The sequence below is a fragment of the Rhinatrema bivittatum genome, chromosome 9 (assembly GCF_901001135.1).
Source record: "Rhinatrema bivittatum chromosome 9, aRhiBiv1.1, whole genome shotgun sequence".
In the NCBI taxonomy this organism is placed as follows: Eukaryota; Metazoa; Chordata; class Amphibia; order Gymnophiona; family Rhinatrematidae; genus Rhinatrema; species Rhinatrema bivittatum.
In genome coordinates this window covers 11,464,121-11,477,310 of record NC_042623.1, presented here as the reverse complement: position 1 = coordinate 11,477,310, position 13,190 = coordinate 11,464,121, and the positions used below count along the sequence as shown (strand labels likewise).

General features: G+C 45.5%; 1 protein-coding gene across 1 annotated transcript in view; it reads left to right on the top strand.

Annotated features, from left to right (window-relative positions):
* Positions 1-13,190, top strand: part of DHTKD1 (dehydrogenase E1 and transketolase domain containing 1) — a 90,666-nt gene that overhangs the window by 45,642 nt on the left and 31,834 nt on the right. The window contains exon 6 of the mRNA XM_029616812.1: positions 8,754-8,925. Within this exon, the coding sequence (XP_029472672.1) occupies positions 8,754-8,925 (172 nt within the window). The remainder of the gene's footprint in view (positions 1-8,753; positions 8,926-13,190) is intronic.

The window sequence follows — 13,190 nt, the reverse complement described above, 5'->3', positions numbered from 1 at the left end:
ATATTTTAAAAAGCTTTTATTATGAGTTTTTGCCTCTATGGCAACAATATCAATATTTTATACTTAACTTGACGAGTCATCACCCCTGAAAACCATCTCCGGAACTGGTATCTCCCCAACATCCTCATTAGTAAACACGGAGGCAAAGAATTCATTTAGTCTTTCTGCAATGGCCTTATCTTCCCTAAGAGCCCCTTTAACCCCTCGGTCATCTAATGGTCCAACCGACTCCCTCACAGGTTTCTTGCTTTGGATATATTTAAAAAAGTTTTTATTATGAGTTTTTGCCTCTATGGCCAACTTCATTTCAAATTCTCTCTTCGCCTGTCTTATCAATGTTTTACACTTAACTTGACAATGCTTATATTTTATCCTATTTTCTTCAGATGGATCCTTCTTCCAATTTTTGAAGGATTTTTTTTTTGGCTAAAATAGCCTCTTTCTCCTCACCTTTTAACCATGCCAGTAATCATTTTGCCTTCCTTCCACCTTTCTTAATGCGAGGAATACATCTCAACTGCGCTTCTAAGATTGTATTTTTAAACAATGTCCACATCTGTTGTACACTTTTAACCTTTGCAGCTGCACCTTTCAGTTTTTTCTAACCTTTTTCCTCATTTTATCAAAGTTTCTCTTTTGAAAATTTAGTGTTAGAGCTGTAGATTTACATATTGTCTACTTTCCACTCATTAGTTTAAATTTCATTATGTTATGATCACTATTGCCAAGTGGCCCCACCACCGTTACCTCTCTCACCAAATCCTGCGTACCACTAAGAATGAAATCTAAATTTCTTAGCGTCCAGTCAGATCAATCCAGAACAAATGGGTTATGCATTCCTACCAGCAGATGGAGATGGAGTAAACTGACAGCACAGTATACACAGCCCTGCAGTTACATCAGCCTGCCAGTATTCTCCATCTCCAGCAGATGGTGGACTTGCATTTCCCCACTGGGGATTGCTTCATTTTAAAATAAAGGAGAATTAAGGATAAAATTTGCCACCCTCTCCTGCAGTGATACCGAATGGTCCCTTCCCCAGTTGAGAATTCCTGAGGTGATTTCCATGGTCCCTCAGATGTGTCCAGTAGCTGGTTTTGCCATTGTGGATTTAGCTGCTTGAGCAGCTGAAAGGCAGCGGGTGCAGGAAGCCAAGTGTGGTGGTGACTGCACATGCCCTCTCCTCCCGCAGCTGGAGACCGTCTCTGTGCTCAGCCAGGTACGGCTGAGCTCCGGCAAGTCTGACATTCGTTCCGCTCTGTGGGAAGTCGAGGGACATGAGCAGCCTGGTGTTATTATTTGTGATATTTGTGGGTGGATCCTTGGGCTGGTGGCAGATGACCAAGCCCACAGGGGAAGATCCCGAGAGGGACCACCGGTCAGGCTCAGAGGATGGAGACAGACGCACACTAGTTCTGTTATTAGACAGTATACGGAACCACCAGAGGTGGCAGTAGTGAGCTGGAAGTGCCCGGCTGGGCTGCAGTCTCTCAGGCACTGGAACAGCGATCCCAGGATAACTGAGCTGTAGAGAAACTGAGTATAGTGAGGAGGCAGAGTATGCAGAGTTCAGGAACAGAGCCTTGATGGTAACTCTCACACAATAGTCTCTTGAGGAAGCCCAGGAGCTGGAATGAAGTAGGCCCTCGAGGAGCGAGTGCCTGGTTCCAGGGAACGCTCTGAGAGGGAGATGGTAACTCACTGGTGTTGTAGGCAGTGGTGACTTCCTGGCAGAAGTAGTATACGGTAGCAGGTCCGGGAACGTGGACCCTCGAGGAGAGAGTACCGGTTCCAGACTTCGATCTGAAAAGCAAGAGAGAGAGCGAGGCCCCCGAGGAGCAGGTACCCCTGGTAAAGTCCGAGGAGGCAGAGTAGCAAGGTAAGCGGAGAGCAAATCCCATCCGCAGCGATACCTGGAAGAAGCTAGGAAAACCTTCGTAAACCTTTGCTAACTCGAATAGCTAGCGAAAATGAAGACCTTAAGTATCCGGTGTGGATGACGTCATCTCAGGGGGACGCCCCTGAGGTTCGCACCACAGCTGGTACTTGAGTCGGGGCCGTGCCGCGCGTGCGCCCTTAGGCCTCAGGAGAACATGATGGAAGGCAGCGCCTAGCTGGTCCGGGGACGCCGGAGGAGGTCGGCAAGATGACACCACGGCAGCCAAGCTTCCATCAACCAAAGAGGGAGTCGCCAAAGAGGTAAGGAGGGCGAAGTGGAGACATCGGGCAGCGACGGTCGCAACACCTGGTGGTTCGAGCAGCTCATTAGGTTAGGCCCCGCTCTGAAGCTTTTCACCGCGTGCAGTGTGTAAGGCCGCAACGACATTTTGCGCGCTTTCTAAGGCTACCCTCTACAGGATTGTCGGTCAGGCGTGTGCATCTTGCTGTGCGTCCAGTTTTTGGGCGCATGGTGGGGCCTTGCAGTCTGCGCTCACGTTAAGTGATGCATAGAGGCTGCGCGCTTACCTATGCGCACATGTGGTACTATGCGCTTAAGTTTTTCGTGTGCTTAATTTTTGGCCGCCTAGGTAAGCGCCTATGTGTGTGCGCCTAAGTGTTAGATGCATAATTTCTAGGCGCCTAGTTGAGCGCCTATCTAAAAATAAAAAGAACATGCTAGATGCACAGTTCCGGTGGCTGCTCAGTGTGTTGTCAGCCATCATGGCACCTGTGCCTAAGAAGGCTAAGCGTCTTTCTCTTTGCACTTCTCATTATATATGGGCACCTGAGCCAGGAGTGCCTGCTGATTTGTGCCAGCACTGTTTGGAGGCTCAGGATGAATTGTCTTCCTCTAAGCCTGGTTCTTCCCAGCTGGATGTGGGTCTGGGTAAAGATGATTCAGGAGGGGTGCCTGATTTTGGAGCTCTCCTAACTGGTTCCTCAGCAGGGGGAAGGTAGCTCGGTGAGTACATCTCATGTCTCTCATGGTCTGGATGCTTCTACTTTTTCATGGATAGACTTTTTCCTTTCTTCAGGCGCAGTCCTCAGCCCTGTCCCATGCTCCTAGAGCAGAGGCGCAGGGAGAAGCCCTTGCCTGGGATTTTGTTGGGCGCCGGAGCGGCAGCGGGTCCTCTGGATGGAGATCTGGATGGCATGGATGTTGATGCTGATCCTGCCTCTCTTGAGGATGGTGAAAATCCCCTGGATTAGAACCGTATGGAACTATGTTGTGGTTTTTTCATAGAGATGAACTGCTGGCTCTGATTTCCCAGACCTTGAAAATTGCTTTGAGTTCCTGGGACAGATTCAGTGACTGAGCAAAAGAGAAATCCCATTTTGGTTTCCTTACGTAAAGCCTCTTGTTTTTTTCCCCATGATGGAGGCCATTCAAGAATGAATTGATCTTGAGTGGGGCCCCAGAAGCTATTTTCAAAGGGGGTCGGATTTTGAAAAGGCCTGTACCGTCTGCATCCAGTGGTAAGAGAGCACTTCTGTTTTTCCCCAAGGTGGAAATGCATTTGTGTGTGCAGTCTCCAAGCGGATCACTATTCCCGTGGAAGGAGAAGTGGCCTTGAAGGATGCTCATGCTAAAAAGATTGAGACTATCCTTAACGCGAGCATTTGAAGCAGTGGCAATTATCTTACAGATCGCTTCTTGTTGTTCTTTGGTGGCTCGCTCTTGTTTGCATCTCTCCCAGGAGGTTGATGACTCAGGGGTAAACTCCAGGGCTGTTGTGGAACCAGCTGCTGCCATCTTGACAGGGGCAGGCTGTGATTTGGTCTGCACTTCAGCCAGAAGGGTGGCTTCGATAGTAGCAGCCAGACGTCAGTTATGGTTAGAAATTGGTCAGCTGATGCGACCTCCAAAGCTAACCTCACCAAATTGCCCCTTAACGGCCTGCTTTTGTTTGGTTGCGAGTTGGAGAAATTGGCCAGTAAGTGGGGCGAATCTCCAGTTCCTCGTTTGCTGGAGGATAAGAAGCAGCATAGTGCTCCCTTCACATGAGAGGGTGTGCTAGAGGATCCAAGCATTTTCAGCCCTGTAGAGGAGTGACTTTCAGAGGACTGGACCTTTCAGTGGGTCTCCATCCCCATCAACCCAGAAGAGAGGTGCAGGCTCAGGTAGTGGAACCTCCTGAGCCTCCTAATGAAGGATTGCTGACCCATCTTTGGGAACAAGAGATATTGGGATGCCTCCCTCTCTTTTATCAGAGGTGGGTCAAAATCACATCGGATCAGTGGGTCCTGGAAGTGAAACGAGAGAATATGTGCTGGTGTTTGCAGTGTTCCTCGGGACGTGTTCATAGAGTCTCCCTGCCACTCACCACAAAACCCCCCCCCAAAAAAACCAGGCAGTGGAAACCGCATTGGCAAGACTCCTCAGTATGAGGGCTGTGGTCCCAGTGCCCACGTCTCAAAAAATACAGGGCAATTTTCCATTATTTCGTTGTGCCAAAGAAGGAGGGTTCTTTTTATCCCATCCTGGACCTCAAAGGTGTCAATCATCATCTGTGCGTGAAGCATTTTTGAATGAACACTTTGTGCTCAGTGATGATGGCCATGCAGTTGGGGTAATTTCTTACCTCTCTGGATCTGTCAGAGGCGTATCTCCACATTCCCATCCAACTAGAACAGCAATGCTTCCTGCAGTTCGCAGTTCTGGGATGCCACTTTCAGTTTTGGGTGCTGCCCTTGGTCGATCCTAGGTAATGGTGGTAGTTGCGGCACGGTTGAAAGAGGATGGACTGCTAGTACACCCATATTTGGATGAGTGGCTGATTCGTGCCAAGTCACTGGAAGAGAGCTGCCTGGTGATTTCCCTGTTGCGGGAGCTCGGCCGGGTGGTGAACCTAGCCAAGAGCAGTCTTCAGCCTACTCAGTTGCTGGAATACCTGGGGGTTCAGTTTGACACAAAGCAGGCCAAGGTGTTCCTTCCGGAAGCTCAAATTCAGAGGTTGGTACCTCAACTCCTTCTGTTGTTGAACACTCTGCGTCTGACCGTATGGTTTTACCTGCAGGTCCTTGGCTTAATGGTGGCAACCCTGGAAGTGGTGCCGTGGGTTAGGGCGCATATGCGTCCTCTTCAGGACTCACTGCTGTCTCGGTGGAATCCACTCCACCTGCCGATAGAGGTTTTCTCCCAGGTGCACTGGTGGCTGCAGGCAGATCATCTACAGAAGGGAGTTCTGCTATCCCCTCCGGACTGGCTAGTCCTGACAATGTATGCAAGTCTTCTTGTTTGGGGAGCTCATTGTCAGGAGCTGACAGCGCAAGTGCGCTGGAGTGGAGAATCTCTCTGGAACATCAATTGCTCGAAGGCTAGGGCGGGCCAGTTGGCATGTTTACAGTTCGGCGACAGGCTGCAGGGTCACTTGGTCCACATAATGTCGGACAATGCAACGATTGTGGCTTAAATCAATCGGCAGGGAGGTACCAAGAGCCAGCAAGTGTCGCAGGAAATAGATCATCTTATGGAATGGGCAGATGTGCATCTCCAGATGATCTCAGCTTCACACATCTCAGGGTAAGACAACGAAAGAGCAGACTTTCTCAGCAGGGAGAGTCTGGACCCAGGAGAATGGGCATTGTCAGATGAGGAGTTTCAGCTGATTTGGAATCACTGGGGTCTCCCATTCCTGGATCTGTTGGCGACTTTCCACACTGCATACGTTTTGTGATTCTTCAACCGCAGAAGAGATCTGAGGTTATTGGGGATTGATGCCTTAATGCAGGAATGGCTGGAAGACAAATTGCTGTTTGCCTTTCCTCCATGGCCCATGTTGGGCAGATTAATTCGACGGATCGAATGCCACGGAGGGAAGGTGCTGTTGGTTGCTCCAGATTGTCCCAGGAGACTGTGGCATGCAGATCTGCGGAGGCTCCTGGTGGATTCGCCTCTTCGACCTCCGGCGCACAGGAACCTGTTGCAGCAGGGGACTTTCCTTCACCAAGCTCCAACTTGATTTTGTCTTACGGTATGGCCCTTGACAGGGCTTCCTTGCTGAATCGTGGATACTTTGTGGCAGTGATCTCCGCCTTGCTAAGAGCTAGAAAGTTCTCCACTTTGTAGGTCTACGTGCGGATTTGGAGAGTGAGGCCTGGTATGAGGATTGCAGTTCTCTTCCTTGTTAGATCAAGATACCATTCATTTTGGAATTTTTGCAGGATGGCTTGAATAAAGGCTTGGCCCTTTATTCCTTAAGAGTACAAGTAACTGCTTTTGCCTGTTTCAGGGGTCCGGTCAATGATGGATCCTTGTCGGCTCATTCTGATGTGGTCTGTTTACTAAAAGGAGTGGAACATCTTCCTCCTTTGTGTTTCTGGTGCCCCTATGGAGTCTCAATTGGTTTTGGATTTTTTGGTAGGCCCTACATTTCAACCACTATGTTCTCTGTCCTTGCGTTTTTTGACCTTGACAACAGTGTTCCTTGTGGGAAATTGGTCTGCGCATAGGGTTTCCCAGCTGCAGGCCTTGTCTTGCCAGGAGCCGTTTTACTGAAAGTGGTCTCTGAGTCTCACTTGAACCAGTCCCTGCCATCTCTGGTCAGGGAGAGAGATGTAGAAGTCTCATATAATGTGGCCCTTGGATGTCAAGCGGCATATGGTCAGGTATCCAGAGGTCACTGGGCCTCTGTGTAGGTCGGATTGCCTGTTTGTCCTTCATGGCGACTGTTTTTGTTATATTGGAAACCGATTTGATTTGATATTGTATCAAGAATGTCGGTATATAAAAATTCTAAATAAATAAATAAATGGCAGTACTAGATAGGGAGAGCTAGTCTCACGGGCTACAATAGCAGGTAGTCATGACTGCATATTTGGATGCTGGGAAGCCGTTACCTAGTTGGGGTCGGGCCCTTTCCACTCGAGCTCAGGCAGTGTCATGGGAAGAGGTTAGATTGTTGTCTCCCATTGACATTTGCCAAGCTGCGATTTGGTCCTCCTTACACACCTTTCAGATATTATCGTCTGGATGTGCAAGCCCAGGAGGATGCAGACTTTGCATGTGCGGTTTTGACTGGACTGCAGGCAACCCACCGCCCTATTCTGGATTCATCTCACTGGACACTAAGAAATGAGAAATTACTATTTTCCTGATAATTTCCTTTTCTTTAGGACAGTCAGATGAATCCAACTTCCCTCCATTGGCTGCCGTTTGATTACATAATGATCCTTCTGTGTGCCTACATGTTACAGGGCTTACTGGTAAATGTTACTCCAGTCCTTAGACTAGTGTTATTACATTCTTGTCTGAGCTCAGTGTTGCCTGATGGTTGAGTATTGCAATGGTTATCTGTTTTTTATCAAGTGTTTTGCTAGTCTGTCCACAGATGCTTTTGAAGAGAATACTGGCAGGCTGATGTAACTGCAGGGATGTATATACTGTGATGTCAGTTTACTCTGTCTCCATCTGCTGGTAGGAATGCATAAGCCACTTGTTCTGAATTCATCTGTCCTAAAGAAAAGGAAATTATCAGGTAAGTAGTAATTTCTCAATAGCTCCCTCTCTCGTTGATTCCTGAACCAATTGCTCCAGGAAGCAGGCGCTTATTCCATCCAGGAACTTTGTCTCTAGCATGACCTGATGTTACATTTATCCAGTTAATATTGGAGTAATTGAAATCTCCCTGTACAATCGAGAATAATATACAAAGTTCTAACAATAATATACAACAACATGAATCCAAGCAATGATTTAATGGGAATAACATTTAATCCACATGTTCCCCCACGAACACTTAGATCTCAGAACAAAGGCCTGCTAGAAATCCCGACCTAAAAAAATTCTCATCTAACAGAAACAAGAGACAGAGCGATATCAATTGCAGGCCCAAAGCTATGGAACCCAATGCCAGAGAATCTTCAAATAATAACCAACATTAAGAAATGTAAGAATGAACTGAAAACCTGGCTATTCGACAATGCCTGCTCCCTGACTGGTATAACCAATTCCCCCCCCCTCTGATAACCAACTCTGTCCTGCACATTACCCCTTTCTGTCATGCCGCCCCTTCTAATGATTGTAAATGCATCCTATATGTCTGTCTTTGAAGTGCACCCTTAGATTTGGAATGTTTCCTTGAATGTTTACCCGTATGCCTGCCTGCCTTTGTAATGCACCCTTTGTCTGTGAGTGTTAAACCTGTGCACCGCTGTGATCCAGTGATTCTCACATGGAGCGACGGAATATAAAACACTCAAATAAATAAATACATATGTCTGTTGCTTAAAGGAGGTTACATTGTTGTATGTCATTATCCCTTAAAGTATTGTGTAAAAACTAAAAAAAAAACCCAACTTTTAAAAAGAATCTTCCTTTTTCTCTTCCATATTTTTCCCCTTTTTAAACACTTCCAACCCCAGCCAGCCTGCCCAGGAGAGAGGCAAGTGAAACTGGAAATAACGAAACAAGTACTCTTACTGATCTTTAAATAATTAATTTTATTTATTGATTGATTTATTTATTGATTTATTTGTTGATTTTTATATACCGACATTCGTCGGAACATCATATTTTTCTTGCGGACTGCCAGGATGATTTGAAGGACCCTGCTTCCAGCTGACCTTTGACCCCTAGCAGGGCTCTTCCGGGTAGCACAGGGCCCCTGTTAGAGCCCGGAGGGACTAGGGAAAGAACATAGTCTCGGCACATGCTTACCCACAAATAGTGTTGGAAAATACATCTTTTCCCTTTCTATTTAAATCTACTCTGGAAATGATCTGAAGAACGCCCCACTCCCAGCCCTGTGTGTGCGTATAGTTTTATGTAATTCCTTACACTTCTTACCTTTTTTTTTTTTTTCACGCTGTAGGTTCATGGCGACGCTTCTTTCTCTGGTCAAGGAATTGTTCCTGAAACGTTTACACTTTCTAATCTCCCCCATTACAGAGTTGGTGGAAGCATCCATCTAATAGTAAATAACCAGCTGGGTTTCACAACCCCAGCAGACAGGGGGAGGTCCTCCTTACACTGCAGTGATATAGGTAAGTCCATGAGCGTCTTCTGCTGTTTGCATGCGGTTCTTTCCCCTGGACTGAAGCTCTTGTACTGCGGACTGATAGCAAGATGAAAATTAATTTATCTTGGGTTACTAAAACATATTAGTGGGTTTATAAAAAAAAAAACCTTGAAAAAAATTCCAAAGTGATGCACTTAGGGCAGAGTAACCCAAATAATGGCTATACAATGCACGGTTCCACATTAGGAGTCACCACTCAGGAAAAGGATCCAGGTGTCATCACTGAAAATGTTTGAAATCTTCTGCCCAGTGTAAAGCAGCAACAAAGAAAGCAAATAGAATGCTGGGGATTATTAGGAAAGGACTGGAGAATAAAACAGAGAATATCCTAATGCCTCTGTATCACTCCATGGTGCATCCTCATCTTGTGTTCATATATCATACACACACAGAATGCTGGGGATTATTAGGAAAGGAATGGAGAATAAAACAGAGAATATCATAATGCCTCTGTATCACTCCATGGTGCATCCTCATCTTGTGTTCATATATCATACACAAACAGAATGCTGGGGATTATTAGGAAAGGAATGGAGAATAAAACAGAGAATATCATAATGTCTCTGTATCACTCCATGGTGCATCCTCATCTTGTGTTCATATATCATACACAAACAGAATGCTGGGGATTATTAGGAAAGGAATGGAGAATAAAACAGAGAATATCATAATGCCTCTGTATCACTCCATGGTGCATCCTCATCTTGTGTTCATATATCATACACAAACAGAATGCTGGGGATTATTAGGAAAGGAATGGAGAATAAAACAGAGAATATCATAATGCCTCTGTATCACTCCATGGTGTGACCTCATCTTGTGTTCATATATCATACACAAACAGAATGCTGGGGATTATTAGGAAGGAATGGAGAATAAAACAGAAAATATCATAATGTCTCTGTATCACTCCATGGTGCGACCTCATCTTGTGTTCATATATCATACACAAACAGAATGCTGGGGATTATTAGGAAAGGAATGGAGAATAAAACAGAGAATATCATAATGTCTCTGTATCACTCCATGGTGCGACCTCATCTTGTGTTCATATATCATACACAAACAGAATGCTGGGGATTATTAGGAAAGGAATGGAGAATAAAACAGAGAATATCCTAATGCCTCTGTATCACTCCATGGTGCGACCTCATCTTGTGTTCATATATCATACACAAACAGAATGCTGGGGATTATTAGGAAAGGAATGAAGAATAAAACAGAGAATATCCTAATGCCTCTGTATCACTCCATGGTGCGACCTCATCTTGTGTTCATATATCATACACAAACAGAATGCTGGGGATTATTAGGGAAGGAATGGAGAATAAAACAGAGAATATCATAATGCCTCTGAATCACTCCATGGTGCATCCTCATCTTGTGTTCATATATCATACACAAACAGAATGCTGGGGATTATTAGGAAAGGAATGGAGAATAAAACAGAGAATATCATAATGCCTCTGTATCACTCCATGGTGCATCCTCATCTTGTGTTCATATATCATACACAAACAGAATGCTGGGGATTATTAGGAAAGGAATGGAGAATAAAACAGAGAATATCATAATGCCTCTGTATCGCTCCATGGTGCATCCTCATCTTGTGTACATATATCATACACAAACAGAATGCTGGGGATTATTAGGAAAGGAATGGAGAATAAAACAGAGAATATCATAATGTCTCTGTATCACTCCATGGTGCATCCTCATCTTGTGTTCATATATCATACACAAACAGAATGCTGGGGATTATTAGGAAAGGAATGGAGAATAAAGCAGAGAATATCATAATGCCTCTGTATCACTCCATGCTGTGACCTCATCTTGTGTTCATATATCATACACAAACAGAATGCTGGGGATTATTAGGACAGGAATGGAGAATAAAACAGAGAATATCATAATGTCTCTGTATCACTCCATGGTGCGACCTCATCTTGTGTTCATATATCATACACACACAGAATGCTGGGGATTATTAGGAAAGGAATGGAGAATAAAACAGAGAATATCATAATGTCTCTGTATCACTCCATGGTGCATCCTCATCTTGTGTTCATATATCATACACAAACAGAATGCTGGGGATTATTAGGAAAGGAATGGAGAATAAAACAGAGAATATCATAATGCCTCTGTATCATTCCATGGTGCAACCTCATCTTGAGTATTGTGTGCAGTTCTGGTCACCACATCTCAAGAAAGATTATAGCAGAATTAGAAAAGGTACAGAGATGGGCGACCAAGATAATAAAGGGGACGGAACAATTCCCCTATGAGGAAAGGCTAAAGAGGTTAGGACTCTTCAGCCTGGGGAACAGACAGCTGATGGGAGATATGAGAGAGGTCTATAAAATAATGAGTTGAATGGAACAAGTAAATGTTAATCAGTTGTTTATTCTTTTGAAAAGTGCAAAGAACAGGGGACACACAATGAAGTTAATGGGTGATACTTTTAAAACTAATAAAGAGAACATATTTTTTTATTCAATGCATAATTAAGCTCTGGAATTCGTTGCCAGAGGATGTGATGAAAGCTATTAATGTATCTGTGTTTTAAAAAAAAAAGGTTTAGACAAGTTCCTGGAGGAAAAGTCCATTAATCATTATTAAGGTGGAGTTGCAGAAATCCACTGCTTATTCCTGGGATAAGCAGCCTGGAATCTCTCTGCCCCTTGGGATCCTGCCAGGGTACTTGTGACCTTGATTGGCCTCTGTTGGAAACAGGATGCTGGGCTTGGGGGACCCTTGGTCTGACCCAGTATGGCAAGTCTCAAGTTCTTATCTGGTGTGCAGGTGTGAATCGGGACTCTTTTAAGTGTATTATGCCTCTCCTGCTTCAGCACCCTTTAAAACTTTATGAATCAGGATTAAAAACGAATTGAGTCACAGTTCACCTTAGTGCCGTAGGTGCCTACCACTGTAATACAGGAGGAATTCCTATTTCACAGCAACCTACGGTTGTCAGACTCATGAAAGACCTAAATCATCTTAATCCTTCAGTTAGGAGGGGTCCTCCTACTCCTTGGGATCTAAATATAGTTCTCTCTCGGCTCATGAAATTGCCTTTTAGCCATAGCAGAACTACAATTCTTTTCTTCTTTTGCTTTTGATAGCTGTAACTGCTGCCCACAAAGTAAGCGAGTTGCAAGCACTCGTCTCATACTCCATATATACCCACTCGAGGTGCAGTCGCACCACAGATCGATACAAAGGCACTATGATATTCTCAGTTTTGTTCTCTATTCCTTTCCAAATAAATCCTGTCATTCTATTTGCCTGTTTGACCCCCGCCAAACATTGAGCCGAAGATTTCAAAGTGCTACCCAAAAGGACTCCGAGGTCCTTTTCCTTGTTGGGGACTCCTAGCACAGAATCCAGCTTCCCTGTATGTACCCTGATCAGTCCAGACTCCTGGGTTTATTCATCCCTGCCAGCAGATGGAGACAGAGAAAATTCCTGGGTGGGGATTCCTAGCACAGAACCCAGCTTCCCTGTATGTACCCTGATCAGTCCAGACTCCTGGGTTTATTCATCCCTGCCAGCAGATGGAGACAGAGAAAATTCCTGGGTGGGGACTCCTAGCACAGAACCCAGCTTCCCTGTATGTACCCTGCTCAGTCCAGACTCCTGGGTTTATTCATCCCTGCCAGCAGATGGAGACAGAGAAAATTCCTGGGTGGAGACTCCTAGCACAGAACCCAGCTTCCCTGTATGTACCCTGATCAGTCCAGACTCCTGGGTTTATTCATCCCTGCCAGCAGATGGAGACAGAGAAAATTCCTGGGTGGGGACTCCTAGCACAGAACCCAGCTTCCCTGTATGTACTCTGATCAGTCCAGACTCCTGGGTTTATTCATCCCTGCCAGCAGATGGAGACAGAGAAAATTCCTGGGTGGGGACTCCTAGCACAGAACCCAGCTTCCCTGTATGTACCCTGCTCAGTCCAGACTCCTGGGTTTATTCATCCCTGCCAGCAGATGGAGACAGAGAAAATTCCTGGGTGGAGACTCCTAGCACAGAACCCAGCTTCCCTGTATGTACCCTGATCAGTCCAGACTCCTGGGTTTATTCATCCCTGCCAGCAGATGGAGACAGAGAAAATTCCTGGGTGGAGACTCCTAGCACAGAACCCAGCTTCCCTGTATGTACTCTGATCAGTCCAGACTCCTGGGTTTATTCATCCCTGCCAGCAGATGGAGACAGAGAAAATTCCTGGGT